Source organism: Zalophus californianus, chromosome 11 (assembly GCF_009762305.2).
Source record: "Zalophus californianus isolate mZalCal1 chromosome 11, mZalCal1.pri.v2, whole genome shotgun sequence".
Lineage (NCBI taxonomy): Eukaryota > Metazoa > Chordata > Mammalia > Carnivora > Otariidae > Zalophus > Zalophus californianus.
In genome coordinates, this window is record NC_045605.1 from 39,596,114 (window position 1) to 39,616,004 (window position 19,891).

Here is a 19,891-nt window from a genome sequence, read left to right on the forward strand (position 1 = left end):
GAATCCACCTCTTGCTTATTCTCTCCGGCTATCCTTGAAGCCCTGGAAACTAACCTCTGCTTATTTCCTTGGAATCTACAGCTTCTCGTAGACTTTTGGCAACTGAGCAAAGCTGTGCTTATCTTACATATCATGATTTATCTAGAACATAGCACAGCCTGGCATAAAGAAGGTGTTCAGTAAATATGTATTAAATGATTGAGAGAAGATGTAGATCTAAAAAAAGATTTTTAGTTCTCTATCTGTATATGCCCCTTGGGGTCCAAGAGACCCCCATTGTAACTCAATTCTTAGTCCTTGTCTCTCCTGTTTCGGAGCCACTCATGAGCCATTGTGGCACCGAACAGAAACCTGAACCAAAGATAGGAACTGAAGCTCCACACTCAAATATCACCTCAGTTCTTTGGGCCCAGATAAAAGCTTCCATAGTTACTTCAGAGGCCAGGCAGGGGCTAAGAAATGTACGGCCCACCAGTAAGCAGAGGAAAACCTTGCTTATCTGAAGTTTGGAAGAGAACCTACGTCCAATATGTCCACTCTACACAACCACCTGTCATTTGCTTCACAATGTTGCAGCATCTGGGTCCTCCCTCTCTCCTACCAGGATCCGGGAAGGAACTGACTTGGCCAAGAGCAGTCCAGGGCTTGTGGAGGTCTGTCTGTCCACAAAGGAGCCCCATGACCACTTGTGAATTACTGTGCACACACCGAAATCCTCATTAGCTTCTCACACAGACAATCAGAGGTCATTTTTTTGAGATATCAGATCATTTCTGGGTTTCTGAATATTTCTGTTTCTGGAAATTCAAGTTTTTATATAAAAGATGTTTTAAGAAAATAACTTTTCTCTCTGTTTTTAGTCAGTGTTTAAAGGCACGACGGAATCCCTGGTCTACCCATAGCACCGGGCTACAGTGTGTGGCCGTTGAAAGATAAGGAAAGTGGTCTTGTCAGCAGGATGGGAAATGGCTCTCGTGTGACTCCTCAGAACCTCCAAATTGGCTTAGAAGTTATCGGCCTACCTAGGAGAGTGGAAGTAGTCGCTGTAACGACAAACACAAAAAGGAGGTAGACACCTCAGACAATGCTGAGAAAATGTTAAGTAAAAAAAACAAATAAAACTCCCTACCTAGATGATCACAGATAGATGGAACAGTGTATGTACGTGGATGAACACTGGGAAAAGAAAAATATATGTAAAATTAGGAAAAAACTGTAGAAAGAGTCTGAAGAGTTGTTGGATCAGGAGACACTTTCTGTGGTGTTATTTAAATATTTGTGTTTTGAAAAAAAGAACCTTCCCTACGTTATTTGTGGAACTAGAAGAACAAGAATTATATAATTAAATACTTAAAATTTCCTGTGGTAAACAACAGATGCAAAACAGCACTTAAAAAAAGTACTGGTCAGGGGCACCTGGGAGGCTCAGTTGGTTGAGCGTCTGCCTTTGGCTCAGGTCATGATCCTGGAGTCCCGGGATCGAGTCCCGCGTCGGGCTCCCTGCTCCGCGGGGAGTCTGCTTCTCCCTCTGACCCTCCCCCTTCTCGTGTTCTCTCTCTCTCTCTCAAATAAATAAATAAATAAATAAAATCTTTTAAAAAATAAATAAATAAATAAAATCTTTAAAAAAAGATACTGGTCAGGCTTTAGGTTAGAAGAAAATTCCATAAATATCTAGGAAAGAAACAGGTGAAGTTTCTTGGGGCCCCTCGCTCTTACGAAACTAATGTCTTTTATTTCTTTATCTTATTATTTTTTTTGTATAGATCTTAGCTTCGACTCCTATAAAATGTGGGCGCCTAATATGGGAAATAGTTTTAGATTATCATTCGTTGCAGTGGCTTTTGTATAAAGAAGATTGTTGGCTTTTCTTTCTCTAATATTTTTTAGTCCAAAACTGTCATTCTAGCATTCATATTTTAATTCAACCACTCACAAAAATGCTCCACATTTAAATCACGGGAAAGAAGTCTTTCCAGTGCTGGCATAAAAGGAGACAGCATTTGGCATTATGCACGACAGACATAATGTTGCAGAACATTTTGGAAATATGTGGCTTGAATATTCAAAAAAAAAAGACAGAAGAGGGGAAGGGAAAATACAGCAGATAAGGGATATTGGTAATTGTTAGGTTCACAGTCCTATCCCTCACTTGGACAATCATCTATTCTGTTATAAATATTTTCTTCCTTTCAGTCTTCAAACCATCAGTGAAGTATGGTCTGACCTTATAGATGTCAAAATTGATTTTTAAAAGTCTCAAATTTAACAGGATGTGAGCCTGTATGTATTTATCTGTCTGGTTAAGCAGGCGGTTCATTATCTCCTACCCACTCTGCAACTCTCAATCACCTCCACGGAAATGCATTTGTGTTAACTGTGGGGTATAGATATTTTCGAAGCCCACAGCTCGCCCACTGACAGCTAAACAAAGACACGTAGGATTCAATTCACAGAACAGGCTGGCAGCCCTCAAGAGAAGGGAGACTTTGGTTATTTTAGTCTGAGGCCACAGCTTGTTGACCCATTAGGAAAAGCCACTGAGTTTACCACACACTTCTTCTCTCTCCTCCATTCCAGAACAATCCGAGAACACCACAACAAAAGGGAACTCCTTCCTCACTGTCAGTGATGGAAAGCGTATTACCAAAAATGCCAAGAACTTGATAGAGCATCATCACGCAAATAGGGCAGTTGTTTGGCCAAACCATGCTTTTGGAGCCATTCCAGGGGTAACTGTGTGAATTTCACATGGTGACAAACACTGCTAAGGGTCAAAGGCCATGCATTATATTGCGATCTGTGCAACAGCTCTCACCTGCTTCTATGGTATATATGAGTTCTGCATTTTCCCCTTTGTCTTTGTCCAGAGCCGTCACTTGCAGAACAGCTGATCCCAGAGCAGCCGATTCAAACACTGATGCTTCATACAATGGGTTGGTAAAATAAGGACTGTGATCATTAGCATCTTCCACGTTCACAATGACTCGGGCCAAGTTTCTTCGATAAGGAAACTCCTGATCTCTGACCTTTAGGCAAAATACAAGAAGCGGTAGGACTAAGATCTGAAGTTGCAAGGAACTCTCACACGGCTATGTCTGTGGCAAAGAGAAAATGAGGTAACTCACACAAAGTGCTTGATGCTGCTCCAGGCACAGGGTAGGGGCTTGGTAAGTGATGGTGCTATTGAGTGAGGACACTAATGGTGAACAGACTGAGAGTCGGGGCCACATCCATTTTACTGCTCAGCATGATGACTGGCCTATGGTTTGTGTTCAGCCTGTGTTCGTGATGCTGCCTGCCTAAGTATCTTTCCTCTGCATCACCGCCCACAGCTGCTCCCCCCTCATTTGTATATACAGCTGCTAATGGGATGGTGGATGGACGTTCTTCTGAAGGGGAAACTAAAATGTTCAGTGAAAAGAATTCATAAATGCAAAGCAGGAAATGCCTTCTATTCATTCATTCAACAAATATTTGTTGTCACCTATTATCTGTCAAGTCCTGCCTTCGCTCTGGGGGTTCAGCAGTGACTCAGATCTGGTCCTTGCCCTCCAGATGCTAAAAGGTGAGTGGGGGACGGAAATAAGCAAATAGGTAGGAGGCCTGGTGGTGAGTGCCAGAAAGTGAGTGAGTTGTAAGAAGCAGCTAACCCGGCCCCCAGCTTCTTTGAAGAGGTAACAAAAATAAGTAGAAATGGTCCAAGGGTGGCGTGGGCTTCATGTTTCAGGCAAGGAGAGCCACCGGAGGCAAAGGCTCAGGACTGAGAGAGAACCCTGATTCCCAGGAAAATAAACCAAACCTTCGTTTCTAAAATTCCAGAGCCCTCCTTGTGACTTCCCCGAGCAACCTGCTTTAAAGTTTCCCCTGGTTTGCATATGCCAGAAGCTTGCAAATAATCAATTCTTTAACCCTCACCGCATGATTTTGCTATAATTTTATGTAGCGCTAGTCAAATGTGTGCTTTGCGTTTGTTCAATTTTAGACTCCGTAACTTCAGAGAGATGTGGAGAAATTAGAAAATAGACCGAGGAGAGCCATCAAAGGGAAAGGGCTTTTCAAAAATAGTACCCGCAAGGAATGAGCAAAAGGACTAAAATGGCTTAGCTTGGAGAAAGGCAGCATAAAGGACATGTTTGCTCTAAATAATCAATTACAGCAATGATGAATGATACAGGGTGACCAAACTGAATTTTGAGTTTGTTAAGGAAAGAATGAACAGGAAATGACTTGAGTCATGAGAATGGAGTTGGTCTAAGGTTTCTGCCCCTGAATAAAACGCATGCAAAAGCCACCGGGTGAACGTGCTCAATCTTCCCACCCGTAGACTGGCCTGCCACATCCAGGGACCAAGCTGAACTCTGTATTTCGGGATTATTGAAAACTAGGTCTGTTCCAGTGGAATGTCCAAGGGTAGAGGAACTTTGTCTCTTTTGCATCCTCAGTGCCTAGAATGGTGCTTGGTACACAGAAGGTGCTGATGAAATATCTGTTGTGAGGGTAGATCTGATGGTTCCTAAGAGTCCCTCTTCCTCCCCGGAGCGGGGGATGGGGTCTCAGCTGGAAACTGCCAAGGACATGGCCCTGGAGCTTCCTCTGGCCCAGGAGTGTTGCCAGACTTGGGAAGAAGGAAGAGTAGCACTTAGCGGAACATCACTTTCAGCTGCTAGGAAACTGGTAGCATCTTAATGTGTTTTAAAGGCAGTCAGTACCCAAGATTTAGTCTGTGTCTTAAGAAACTCAGGGGGTCTGTGAGGCAGGGGCTGTGCAATTACCCCCAGGGTTCTTGGATAGTCAAAGGGCCAGGTTTTAGGCCTTAAACTAATCAAGGATGTTTCTTATTAATCCCTACTTCCCAATGATGTGAACTAGGAAAACTCCACTTTAAAATTAAAGCAACATCCACATAATTTGGAGGTCCCATGAACCTAAGTTCAGACCTGACGGACACTCTGCAGGCTGTGGTGTGTTTTGAGATCTGTTTTGGGTGGCAGTATTTACTACTAGGTCCAACGCCAGTGCAGTAAGTAATAAATTAGTCCTCTAAATGCTTCCAAGGACTGAACACTGAATATTTTGAGTAAATGATTGCCCTTGTGATTAACTTCTCAAGGAACTTCTTTTAAACTTTTCTACAGAATCTTCTGGATGTGAACCAATATCATAGCTTGGGAGATTTACTGAAACATGGCCTGTTCCTTCCCTCCCAAGTCAGCCTGTCAGCAGCCACTGTCTGCAGAACTCATCTACTACTTCAGTCTGGCAAAAATATTGGGTCACTCTGGAACAAAAGCAATTTTCCTCATGGAAATAAAAAGGCAGAAACAAAGACGACCCTGCTTTGAGAAGACCAAATTTGCTCCTACTCACAACATTTAAGGGCCCTGTACTTCTGAAGACCAAGGAGTGTGTCTTGAATGGTCACCAGCTGTGCTAGGAGAGCACATTAGCAGGGCGGTCCTACCATGACGTTGAGGATGTGCTTGTCCTGGGCCTCGTGGTCCAGCCTCTCGGCAGTGTAGAGCACGCCCGTGCTGGGGTCAATCCGGAACTTCCTCACGCTGGCCGAGTCGATGCTACTGTGGACAGTGTAGCTCAGCTTGTGCTTCTCATCTCTATCTGTGGCTTCAATCTGCAAGATCTCTGTATCTGGAAGCACGTCCTCAGAGATTGTGACATCGTAATTTGGCTGAGAGAATTCTGGGCCATTATCATTATTATCCAGCACTTTGATAAATACCTATAGTTAAAAGAAGACAAGAGTGATGACGAATGCCAATTCCACTCATTGCTAATAAAGAGCCCCCCCACCCCTCCCTCCACGTCCTTGGAGCCCAGCTTCCAGGAGCTATCTCAATATGTAGGAAGATCTCATATGAGAACACACTGTAATTAGAGGCTGACAATAAACCAGTAGTTCACGTTAGCAGGAACATAAACTATGAGCTAATCAATATTCCCACTATTAATTGAACAGCTGAGACAGCCCCCTGGGGGTCATAATGGCACAGACTATCTGAGGCATAATATAAGAGATCCCAAGGTGACCTTAGCTTGGTACGCTTCTATTAACTTAAGTTCTGTTATGAGCTTCTTCGAGTGGAGGCAGTGTGGAAGCTGTGATAGGATGGGAAGAGTAACAAAGAGGCAGAGAAACGGGACGCATGAACTCAGGTGTGAGCAATCAGAGCTCAGCTGCAGGGGCCCCACACAGTGGCTCTCCTTCAGATGGCAGATGTCTGGCGAAGAACATGGTACTGATGATGGCGAAAATACGATGTTCCCAAGTTGTTTCCTTTCCTTCTTTTTTTTTAAAGATTTTATTTATTTACTTGACAGAGCGAGACAGAGTGAGCACAAGCAGGGGGAGCAGGAGAGGGAGAAGCAGGCTCAATCCCAGGACTCCGGGATCATGACCTGAGCCGAAGGCAGATGCTTAACCAACTGAGCCCCCCACATGCCCAAATTGTTTTCTTTTATAAGGCATTTTCTTATAAAACATTTCAGGCAGATATAAATAAGTAACAGTAATAAAATAACCAACTCATAGTTTAATGAACCCTCACATATTCATAACTCAGCTTTGACAGTGACCAATTTATGGCTAATCTTGTTTTATATATGTAGCCATTCATCCAACATCTGCTCCCCATTTTAGTTTGAAGCAAATCCCATCATTTCAGTACGTATCTCTAAAAGATAGGGACGCTTACAATAAACACACACACACACACACACACACACACACACACTATCGTTACTGCACCTAAACAAAGAAAACAATAATTCCTTAATATTAAATATTCAGGGTGTTCATATTCCTATAGTTTTTTAGGGTGTTATGTATGTTTATAAAAAGAAACATATTTTAAAAAATCAGGACATGCAAATAAGGTCCAACCATTACATTTGGTTCATATGTCCTTTAATTATCTTTTAAGTTCTCCTTCTGTCTCCTTTTATTTCCTTGCAATTTTTATGTCGTTGCTGGTGGTGGTAAACAAACTGCACCATTTTCTCTTTAGGTGCCACAACCCAGATTTTGCTCATTGCTTCCCCTTGGTTTTGTTCTCCATGTCCCTCTGTTTCCTGTATTTCTTATAAACTGGTAGTTTGATCTAGGAAACTTGAAAGATTTCCTTTTTCGTCCCTTTTTTTTTTGACAAAAAAAATATCTCTAACGGGTGAGACAGTATATTTCCAACTGGATATATATAAATCTAGTTCTCACCCTTGTTATGTGGTATTAGCAACCACTGACTATCATTACATAAATAACATTTATTCATTAAAAATATGAAATGGTAATGTTTTAATTCTATGATTTATTTCATATTTGTTAGCTAGAGTAGTCCTAAAAGGAAACTTCTCTCCAATTGTGTGGTCACTCTGAAAGACAATTATGTAGTAAAGTCATAATTAATATTTCATTCTTTCCCTTTATTTACTATTTCAAAATAATGAGTTGGTTCTCCAGCTCCTCCTAAAGTGACCAATGAAGTATTTTTTTTCAAGCACCGGTATGAACTCATGAATTTAATCACAGATGATATATTTCTGTCTGTTGCAGGTACTATACTTCCTGATGCACAAATGGCCCCTCCTTGGCCAGTGGGAGACTCTTCAAGTCGACTCTTGAGATCTTTTGACACAATTCTTATAGTCTTTGATAGCTTCTTTGCTTCTAATAATTGCTACCGGTGATTTTTTCCAGGGTCATCTTGTACATTTTCTGATGCAGTCTTATATTATCCATTTCTCTCTCCAAAAAGCATTGATTTCTTTTTAGTTAGAAATTGGTGCTAGGAATGATCATTGCTATTGGATTTGCTATTGTGTTTAGTTTTTTTTCAGTGGATGGTCAGCAAAGGTTTTTTGTTGTTAGTAATCATTTCATGAGTTCATACTGACACTTCCAATTCAAAATTAGGGCATCATGTTTTTTACTTAATCTCATTCTTTTTTATATCTGTATCCTGTGCTGAAACCCCATGCTGAAATTTCTCATGCTCAATTACATCATCACAATTATTTACTGTTTTATATGAAATACATACACACGAGTCTCAGAATTACAATACAATATTGGTATTGCAATTATATTACAACTATGATCATTCAACAGCAATTTAATGTTATTTTTATTTCTTTTGGTCCTTGAGATTTATCCCACTAGGGATATACAGTCCCATTAATATGTTTAAAGTCATAGAAGAGTTCTTCTCTGTGTAGCTATGCCACCAACACATATAAGTTCATTTGCTTCCATTTACTTTCAAATTTCAAACTTGTTTTAATATTTAATTTTGTTTTATATTGTATGTAAAAGTACCGATGTCAAATTTACAAAAACGGTATAATTCAAGTAGTTTAGCTTCTATCTCTTTCCCCTTCATCTTATTCCTTCTTTTCTTACAGGTAATGATTTTTTTTTAAGATTTATTTATTTATTTGAGAGATAGAAGGGTGGGAGGGGGCAGGGGCAGAGGGAGAGAGAATCTCAAGCAGACTCTGCACTGAGCATAGAGCCCTGCTCAATCTCATGACCCTGAGCCAAAACCAAGAGTCGGTTGCTTAATTGACTGGCCACCCAGGTGCCCCCAAGTAATGATTTTTTAAGGATTAATGTTACATTTCATCCATCTTTAGTTAATATAAACATACCATATACATTTCCTCAACCCCTGACATACCCCGTCCCGCCCTCCGACATGCCATGTCATTTAACATCATATCAATGATTCTCAATTGAGGGTGACTGTCCCTAAGGGGATATTTGTCAATATCTGGAGATAGTTTTCGTTGTCACAACTGGGAGTTGGGGTGTTCCTGGAATCTAATGTGTAAGGGGCAGGGATGCTGCTAAACATCCTACAATGCACAGGATTGTCCCTCGCAACAAAGAACTATCTGACCTAAAACATCAATAGTGTCACTGTTGAGAAACTCTGCATTCTCATATTCTGAAGATCAACCCACAACAGTATAGAGATACTCTTTCAGTGGGTAGGTGGATCACAGTTAATTCAACCATTCCTCTATTGATATTCATGTAAGATGTTTCCAGTTTTCACTCTTAGAAAGAATGAGCACAGATGAGCTTTGTGCCCAGGTCTTTTTATATTATATTGTGAGTGCTGGATCAAAGGATAAGTGCTTATATAGTTTTGTTAGTTATTTCCCTATTCCTCTTCCCAAAAGTTTTATTAATTTGTATTCCCGTAGCAATATATAAGAATGGCTGTCTTCCATAGCTTTGCCAACAGAGTATGTACTCAAACTTTTGTATTTTTTGCCAATCTGATAGATAAAAAATAGCATTTCAGTGTACTTGTAATTTGCCTTTTGCTTATTATGAGCGAGGATGAGCATCTTTTCATATGTTTAAGAGTCATTTGCATTTCTTTTCCTGTGAAAATTATTTATATCAGTTCATTCTTTTATGGGTTAGATGGCCTTTTCCTTCTTTATTTTTGGAAGCATGGTGATATAAATTGCAAATATGTTTTTAATTTTGTCATTTAATTTTATTTTGCTTTTTTTTTTTTGGCCATGCAAAAACTTTTATTTTTATTTTCATGAAATTTAATACATCAATCTTTTCCCTTATTGTTTCTGGACACTGAGTCATAGTTTAGAACATTTTCTACACTTCTAGGTTATAGGTGAATATACTCATTTTTTAAAAATAGCCTTTACATGTTTCCTTTTCTAACATTTACATCTCTACTCCATTTAGAATTTTTCCTGTATCATGTGAGGAATGGATCCAGTTTTATTTTTTTCCACATGGCTTTGCCTTTATTTTAATGCCACTTTTTTTTTTTTTTTTTACAAGACCATCAATTCCCCACTGATTTGAGAGGCTTTTCTTGTATGTGAAAGTTTATTTCTGGATTTTCTATTGTGTTCCATCGGTTTATTTGTCTTTTCATATGTCAATATAAAAATGTTTCAATTACAAAGGCTTTACAGTATGTCTTAATTGGAAAAGTTAGGCCTTTCTGTGTTCCTTTTAAGAAGGTTTCCAGGCCAGGCTTGCTTGTTGTTCTTCAAAATGATTTTTATAATCAACTGGTATAGCACCTGACAAAAATTTGATAGCGTTTTAAATTGCATTATGGCAAAAGTAGAAGTTAGGAAAACTGATCCTTTATGATGGAATCTTCCTATCCAAGGACATAGTTTGTGTTTCTTCATTTGTTCAGATCTATGGTCTCATTTTTCAGGGATGTTTTAGTTTTCCTCAAATAGGTATTTTTTTCTTTTTAAGCTTTATTTATTTATTTGAGAGAGAGACTGCGTGTGCATGCGCGTGCAGGCGGACGGGCAGAGGGAGAAGAGGGAGAGAATCTCCAGCCAACAGTACTATAATACCTGAATGAAGCTCATCGAACACACATATTTTCTCTGTAAGGCACATCACATCCTTCTTGTACTTGAGAACACTAGATTGCACTTCAGTACTACATTTTGGGGTCTTTCAAATCATGAGATTACCAACAAAGAACACAATGCAAAAAAAAAAGTAGTACTAAATAGATTGCAAACAGGACACTTGTATATAGTACGAGAGCTGAGACAAGAAGGTGGAGCATCACCTTGTTCAACAATAGCAGGGACAATATTTTGCTGCTCTGTGCATGTCAGGGATTGAACACAAGGGTGCTGAGAGCATTGATTTTGGGATTATAGATAAATTTCAGAGATCATCAATGTATACCCAGCATCTAGCTCAGGGCTGGACACTTTGCAGGCACTCAATATATGTCATAGTTAAATATTTAGTATCTTGGTATACGGAGTTTAGACATCGGTGATACCACAGATTTTATTCTATTATGCCATGATCCAGGCAAAATGATGATTATGAAGAAGATGATGATCATAATATTAATAGTATAATTTAACAATAACTACAATGACGACAATAAAACTATTAGACATTGTAGTAACAATAATAGTAGCAGCAACTAGATCAATGATGACATATTCCTTATATTTTTATAGTACTTAAAAAAAGCTCCTTTATTTTTCTTGAATTTTCTTGAATGTGAGGACCATCTTAATTATTAAAAGCATGTAGGGGTGCCTAGGTGGATCAGGTGGTTAAGTGTCTGACCCTTGATTTTGGCTGGTTGTGGGACCCGGTCCCGTGTCTGGCTCTGCGCTGGGCATGGAGCCTGCTTGGGATTCTCTCTCTCCCTCTCTCCCTCTGCCCCTCCCCTGCCTCCAGCTCTTGCATGGGACTGCAAGCACTCTCTGTCTCTCAAAAAAAACCCAAAAAACCAAAACCAAAAACCCACCCAAACTCATATATCCAAAATGCACAAACCCCAGGGAGTCCATGTTGAAGAATTACATTTGTTTTGCCATTTTCTTTATAAATTTTATAACACAAATTGCTTTATCTCATCTATTTGCACTGGCTAATACTTAGAGCACAATGTTAAATAGTAGTGAAGATGGTGACCTTCTTATTACTGACTAATGGGAAAGCTTTTACCAATTCTCCTCTAAGTAATATGCAGGCATTTGGCTGCCTTCTAGAAAATTATTCACTTTTTAAAATAAATGTGGTCAGACCACAGCTCTTCTTATAAATAGCTGCACAGTGATTCACTTTGGTGCAGATGAACTTTCCTGAGGAAGAGAAAAGGGCAGTGCTATGACCTCTGTGCCAGGAAGACTTGCCCAAAGAGTGAGTCTGGCAGGGGAACAAGATTGGCCTGGAGTTTATGGTAACAGAAAAAGGGCTGAGAAGTGTGCCTGTGAGTTTTAGGCATTGTTTTGAATCTTCACTGTATCTGGAAGGTCATACTAAATTCTTTGATTGCCAATTCTTCCTTTTAAAAAGTTCAAGTTAACTTAGTCAAGATGCTAAAATATTTGTGTTCACAGAAGCAGTTATATTAACGGGATAAAAAAGCCTTTCCAGCCAGCAAGGCTGCCCTGACCTTCATGAAGTTTCTAAGTTGATGTGCTCCTGAAAAGCTTGCCTCTTTCTGCTTGCTTTGTCTTGAGCCTAATCTACAGTCAGAACAAGCGTTTCTCTGTCAAAGACTTCCTTTTCCTCATTTGCTTTTTATTTCCCACAGTTGGGGCCATTTGTGAGCTCCTGAACTAACAAACAAAGCAAAGTAACTCTCAAAGATGTTGTGCTCCAAATGGTAATTGAAAGGCCTAAGGAAGTACAATGGAATCAAAGCGGGAGGGAACCTGAATGTAGGAAGTCTCTTCAGAGCTGGATTCAATGCTGCCCACCACAAACACTTTGGGTTTTGCAGGCTCATCGAAGCTAAGTCTGGGCAGGTGCCAAGCCTGGCTTTACAAAGGCTCATGGAATGAAGTGTCCATGGAACGTGTTAGAGGGTAAGGCCTCCGTCTTTTATTAGAACCAATTAAGCCCTAAATTACTGAAACTCTGTTCTGCCTCTGCTGGCATTTCAAAACCATTCTTAAAATATTCTATGATTGTGATGTCAAGGGTAATGCCCCTTGTATATTCCCCAGGCTTACAAGTTTTGTTTTTGAACATATAAGTAGAAAAAAATCATGTCGGTTTGTGTTTATTTAACAATGTGTAAATCCATATCATATACGTTTCTTAAACTTTATGGTCTCCAGTGTATCAATGGGAAAAATGAGAATCAGAGAAGTTAAGGGGTGTGCCCAAGGTACCAATGGCAAGGCCAGACTTAAACTAGGTCATATGGAGACAAATTCTATACTCATTCCATTATACTATTTCTATATGCACTTAAATTATATACACATTAATTACAAATGCAACTAACATGTATGTGAACAATTAAGTGTGCAAATATTATATGCCTTGCTATCCAGAAATCTTAATTGGCACAAGAGATAAGTGACATGACCATTGTCATTTCGGGAACATTAATCATAGGATTATTCTAAATAGAAAGTTCCCTGCTGCCTTTAAAATTGGAATCCATTTTCCAAAATTGATTTACTTGTAAGTTGTTAGGCACAAATCTATGACATACAGTGAAGTCTTATCATCATTATCTTTTTAACAGAAAGTCCCGCCTAGAGTTGGCTTGCTGCCTTATTTTATCTCTATATAATTGTACTAGTTCCAGCATTTTCCTAACGTAAATGTACAAGGGGGCTTGGGGCTTCTTCCTTTTTCACCTACTAAGAGGTAGGTGATGCTAAAGAAGATAAACGAAAACCCTTGACAAAGGATGTATACCTTGGGAGTTCCTTCATCTAGGGGATCATAGAGCAGCTTTGGCTAAAGTGATTCATTCTTACCCTCACCTGCCTTTAAGCAGGTGCAAGATGGAGGGAAAGGATAAGACAGAATCCAAATCTCCAAGACAAAGTCTGCTTTTTGAGGAAGGAGGCCAGTTAGGAATTCCCAACACATCCCTTAGAGACAAAAGAATGGAATCGCCATGGCTGGGGAGGGCAAGGCAAACCTGAGGAATTCAGGTCCCAGACCTCTCAGCCCCCATGCATACACATGCTTTGGCAGAAAACCTCTGTGGCTCATTAACTCAATTAACTGCTTTTGTGGGGCTGAAGAATTTTGGAGATTATCTGAAAGAGATTTTTAATCTCAGGTTTGGCTGTGGAGCATACAAATACAAGCTGATTTCCATATCTTTATAAATCAAAGCAAGACCTGAATAAGAAAGGCATACTGAAATCGCAAAAGCACATATCACAAGTCCCTGAATCAAATCAATGTAATTTTTAGATTTTTATTTGGGCATGAATATCTCTGCTGTCTTTCATGAATAACAATGAAAGGCACACACACAGTATTTTATAGTTATCAGGTATATTACTCCAATTTTAAGTTGAGGATGAGACTAATAATAAAAGCTGCATGTGTACAGCACATCACAGATCTCAAGATATCTTAAAAGATCTTATTTTATTCTTATAATAACCCAGGAAGTATGGAAGGTGTTATCCAAATTCTACAGAAGAAGTTGAGTCTCACAGAGACAGAGCTACCTTTCATGGTAACATAGACAGGAACCGGTTAACTGCTGACTTGAATTAGGGTCACGTGATTCAAGGTCAATCCTCCTTCCTTTATACCAAATGCTTCCCCTAATGAATCATATATTCTATAGATATATAGACGTGTAGGGGAAAGTTTCTGAAATCTATCTGATTTTGAGAAGGAAAAAGTGGGTTGGGACCTCTTTACCTGTGTACACCCAGGATGGCCACCCAACCCATCTGTGTGCCAATTTCTCACTAGAAAAGTGAGTGTAGTGATAATACTTGATTTAATTATTCTCAGTAAGACAGGAAACTAAAACAAGAAAGAAGCTTGATTAAGTCTCATTATGCAACTATCAGGCATTATATATTACTATATATTTCCATCCATTGGTTCTTTGGAAGAGCCATGCTCTAGATTTATTTAAATTTGCTATGAAGACACAGTAGCTCCTATGGGTTTGATAGGTGTGTGGGGAAAGTTGTTAAAACCAGTAATTTCTCATCCTTGGTAATGTGTGTCCTTGTGGTGCATCTGGCTGAGCAGAGGCTCTGAGGAGATTGGGGTATTTTGCCCAGCATGTATGGTTGGCTCTGAGACATTCTAACAGCCACAGGTGATGCTATGTTCCCCGGGAACACTCTTAAAAAGTGTCCCCTTCATAACCAGTAGAACCAGGTAGGTTTCTCTTCCTGCCTTAGATTTACCCTTGCTTTTGAGAGGTGGTACAGCACAGTGGTTGAGAGAGCAGGCTCTGGAATCCAGCTATCTACCTCTGAACCCTGATCAAACCTCACTTTGCCTCAATTTCCTTTTCTGTAAAATGAAGATGACAACAGTTTCCTATTTCTAACATAACAAATGACCACTAACTTGGTTTAAAACAACACCCGTTTGTTATCGCCTAACTCCGTAAGTCAAAAGTTTGAGTACAGGGTGGCTCACTTGTGTTCTCTACTTAAGAGTCTCACAAAGCCAAAATCAAGGGGTTAGCGGGGATGTGTTCCCTTCTGGAAGTTCTGGGGGTGAGTCAGCTCCAGGCTCATTCAGGTTGTTAACCAAATTTAGTTCCTTGAGGTGAGAGGGCTGAGGTCCCCGTTTCCTTGCGGGCTGTCAGCTGGAACCCCTTTCAGCACCTCAAGGCTACCTGCATTCCTTGCCATGTTGTCCCTGCTGTACCTGAACTAGCAATAAGGTTTCAAATCATCTCACATTTGGACTCTCTGACATCCCTTTTTGCTGCCTCTCTTCCTACACCAGCTGGAGAAAGTCATCTGCTTACATGCTCATTCAGTACATCTGAATCTTTAGAACGTGAAATCCGCAGAACCTTTTTATACTCTGTACTCATGCTAGGGAATCTCAGTAAAGAAAAGGATGTTTATTTGCCACCAGATATTGTAGCTCTGAGGCACAAGAATCCTACAAGTTGGGACAACAGAACAAAAATGAAGATGAAGGAAGGGTTTTCATGTAGACACTGAGATCCCCGAGGCTCTGATATATTTGACATTTGTGAAGTGAAATTCAACATGTTGTTTCTGGCTGATTTGAAGCCCTTGTCATAGATGTTTTATGATTCCAAAGGAACAAAGTAGAGAAAAGTTCCCAAAGGAAAACTGAACAGGTGTTTTTGGGCTACAAAACATTTATTTAGTTATATGGTGAAGGGTATCTGTTTGATGGTAGAATCATTAAGTTGCGTAGGGTCATGGGTTGGAGCATGCTTTAGTGATTTCTAAAAGAAACCTAGAATGCCTTTTCTTTACCAAAACATCTTTTTGTAATAATGTCCTTGATACTGAGGGCTTTGACTAAATGAGAGAACTGCTTCTGTCTTTGTTGTCAGCGGAGCTGTGGCAAATGTGAGCAGAGGCCTGGATTGACAGAGGCTGGGGGCAGAGGGTGGGTATTTAGGCCCGAACATAGCCTGACGGACAGAGTAATGGTGTTCTGGTGGTAATAATGACACGCACGTTTATACTTTGGAAATGGTTAGTTCTCACTTCTTGAGAAGCTCATGGCCCTGGAGACACAGAGTGACTTGGAAGCTTTTGACAAGAAAATCTCTTGCTACCCTTCATTAACCTACTTAGCTTGGCCTTGCCAAAGGAAACCTCCTTCACCCCAATTCTTCCACTCTTCCTATCTGCTCTGGAGATAAGTCTAATTGTACATTAGCCCAAAATAAAATCAACCAAAGTAGCACTTGAACAATGTGTACATTCAAAGTCTTATAATACATGCTTCCAAGTTAACTTTTAAAGAGTATGTGCATATCAGTCATCTGGTTTTAAAACTCTGGATCACTGTGACCTCAGGCATCTAGCATAGCTCCTAGCACATGGTATGAACCCAAGAAATACTTGTGGAATACATGCTGTTAAATGATTTCTCATCTGGTCCTAATGAAAGTCTAAAAGAAAAGTTTCACTGATAATTTTTTTTTTTTTTTTTGGTTAACACAAATCAGTTGTGTGCTTTGAAGATCCAGCATATCTGCCATAGAAGCCCTGCTGACTATGTCCCACCTACTATTCATTCACTCACTGCTGCAAACATATTTCATGTGTGTCTATAACATTCTGGGCACACTGACTTACTGTTTCATTCAATTGTTATAAAACCCTGGAGAAAAGTATGGAAATGAATATGGCTCCATGCTTTATTTGTATTTTACTCAAATACATCTCATGTTTTTAAGTGGTGCCAAAAAGTTCAGGTTGGCTATGCTAAGAACTGGCCAACTCCAAAAGTGAATGAGCAATAGAGACTTAGCAGTACAGCAAGTGGGTTGTTTTATATTAGTCTTTGGGGCTTGCTTTTAGATTGTGCAAGTCCCATAGGATCTCAACCATGGTGTCCTTTCCAGGCATCTGTATTTTAGTCTTGAAAGTCCCCTGAAGCAGTACAAATTTAAGTAGGGCGGCCAAATAATTTATTGTCCCAAATGGGGAAATTTTAAGAGTGAATGGGACAACTATTAAGAGTTACACGGGTGCAACAGGTGTAAATGGGCCTCTCACAGGTAGTTATAGCTGTATAGTCATCCTAGGAGAGGACATGGGTTGAAGGATCAGGAGTCACCACACACTGGCTGCCGTTGTCTCGTGCACATGATGTCCCCCTTCTGGGTTTCAGTTTATTTGAATGAAAAGGAAAAGGTAAAGTAAACAAAGGCAAAAAGTAAAGAAGTAAAAGTAGAAACAAACCCTACTGTTTCTTTAAAATTCCACCATTTTATGATTATGCACAGCCTCAAAGGAGAAAATCTCATCGTATTTTTGAAACCACTTCAAACTAAGAGCCAGCACATGAAACAATCCTCTTCTTTCCTTTTTGAGCCTACATAGTTACAAGAGCTTACATCACATTTTAAACAAATTGACACTTGCTAACTTTGGGGTTGGCAAAAATTTCATCTTCACGTCCTGAACCACTGTGTTGAGGAGTCTCAGGGCAAATTTGGGCTGAGCAGGAAAAAAGACCATGGTTGATGAGTGATGGCTTCTGGGGTCGTGAGAACAGGAGAGAGAAGTAGGGAGAATGGAAGAGGTATAGGGCAGGCATGTATGCCTGTCCTAAAATAGAAAACAACAAAAAAAACCTTCTCATATTTGGGGTAAATCCTGTTGGTCTCACCCAGAGATTTTCTCCTCGTCCTTGCTATCAATGCCCTTTCATCAACATTCACATGCCAGAGTCCAAGCAATGGTCCTTACCCCTGGCTGCTTGTTAGAGTCATGTAGGATCTCTGCTGGTGGGGCCCAGGCTTCAGTGGTTTTAACACCCCAGGCCCCATGACCAGGGGATTCCACAATGCAGATGAAGGCCCACTGGCATAGAGGCTAGAACGAGAGATGGGACGCAGGGCATCTAAATCTCAGTCCCTGTTCTTAATGAAGGCTGTGTGACCTTGAACATATCACCCATCTGAGTCTGTGAAATGAACTTGGACTCCTAGGTGTGTCTAGCTCTAACTCTGAGACTGACAAGTGAAAAGGTGAAGAATATAATGGTGTGTTGACTCAGACAATATACACATCCTCTTCTTTGTAAATTCAAGGAAAGTTGACTTTGTTGTCAAAGAGATAAATCTACAGTCAATGATCAGGAAGCAAATACATATCACTCTTCCATGCATGAACAGTGACTGCTAGGTTATACAGTATCATTGATAGAATCCTTTTTCTAGGTTGTTCTCTCAAATGCTTTAAAAAAAAAACAGTAGAAATCCATGGACATCATTTACTACTTCCAACACATTCTTTAATCACTTGCACCATTGACATTAGCAGATCGTTGGGCATTCTCACCATTTAGTAATTTGACATCTTACCTGAGTAACAGCAACATTTGTTCCATCGGTGACTTCCACACTCATATTATAGATGGACCTCTGTTCTGCATCCAAAGGTTTTGCAATGACAATGGTCCCAACACCCTTCTCTGCGTCAAAAGAGCTGTCAAAATTCCCCCCTGATGATTTCACAAAAACAACATGAAATTAGCATATCTGAGAAGTTATTACATCTATTGAAGCATATAGCTTTAAAGGGAGCTCTTAAATAGAAATACTTTTTTTGACAGGCATCCCTATGGCTCAATTTTGTACATCTTAAATGGGACCTCTTTATTTCCAACTTGATTTATATTTCCAAACATAGCCTCTACAATGCATAACAAATGTCACAAAAAGAATGTATTGCAAAGAAAAATCTCAGCACTAATGTTAAAGAAGTAAAGCATAAACTGACTCAGTAAAATATTTAGAAAGCTTAGGGGCCTCCAACCCCTTGTGGTTTTTCTGCTAATAATTTGTTGACCTTTCTGCTTTTCCAAAATAGATTAAATTCTAAGTAAACAAATAGTCCAATTATTATCCAAAATGTGTAGACACTCTTAAATCTAGGATTGATGGTAAACATTTGGTTGGTAAAGTTCAGATTCCCTCCAATAGATGTCAGAAATAAAAGTATAAATACTAGAAAATAAGAAAAAGCAAAAAAAAATTGAGTTTCATATCAAAAATTCTGTATCTACAAGTTGGGATGTTTATAGAAAAAAAAATTCTTTTTTGCCATCTTGACAGTGTGAATTATTTTTCTCCCAAAAAGGTAGCAAGTTTATGGGAGAGTTACAAAATGAAATCTGGAAAGAAATAGAACAACACATCAGTTTATGTGTCATCACTCATAAAGCAGTAAGTATGAAAGTTTAAAAAACTTTCCTCCCCCTCTGTTGGACCAAGTATAGCCCACAATCTGTGAATAATATGCCAGGACAACACAGGCTATTTTGAAATTATGTAGCTCTTTCCATCTCTGTGAACTAAAATGTGGTTTATGATCTTTCCCAAAATGGAAGTTTTTTTTTTTTCTTTCTTTTTAAGGGAGAGAGAAGATAATGGTACAAACGCTGGACTGATTTTAATTAAATATCAGTACATGTTCACAAGCTCTATCTATTTTAGTCTGAAATTCCATGATGTCAATTAATTTTGTTCTTAGATAGTAATTTTATTTAGCCACAGCACATAGGGCAATGCGTTTATTGAATTTCATATTTTAGAAAAGAAATCTTGGCTTCTCTTACATTCACCATACTCTGCATTTCATTTTGCTGATCAGTGAACAATACTATATACAATTTCTATGATATTACAATTATAAATGAGTGAATGACTTAAGGGAAAGGAAGATTTTACCTGAATTAGTAGAATGTGATGTACAGTGACACAAAATAAATCATATGGTTTACTTAAAAAAAAAAACCTGGTCATATATATTTCAAATACTTATTGCTTGCAGCTGTCATATACACTTACGATTATTTAATTGCTAGAGAGAACATAATTGCCCCTGACATTTAATTAAAGTTATGGAGATATGGGGGGACCACAGA

At 39.4% G+C, this 19,891-nt stretch overlaps 1 protein-coding gene across 1 annotated transcript in view; it reads right to left on the minus strand.

The window, feature by feature from the left end:
- The window catches only part of FAT3 (FAT atypical cadherin 3), a 642,087-nt gene that overhangs the window by 95,478 nt on the left and 526,718 nt on the right, over positions 1-19,891 (minus strand). Inside the window, exons 10-12 of the mRNA XM_035722989.1 lie at positions 18,327-18,466; positions 5,465-5,740; positions 2,819-3,029 (exon numbers count right to left, since the gene is read on the minus strand). Coding sequence (XP_035578882.1) covers positions 2,819-3,029; positions 5,465-5,740; positions 18,327-18,466 — 627 coding nt within the window. The remainder of the gene's footprint in view (positions 1-2,818; positions 3,030-5,464; positions 5,741-18,326; positions 18,467-19,891) is intronic.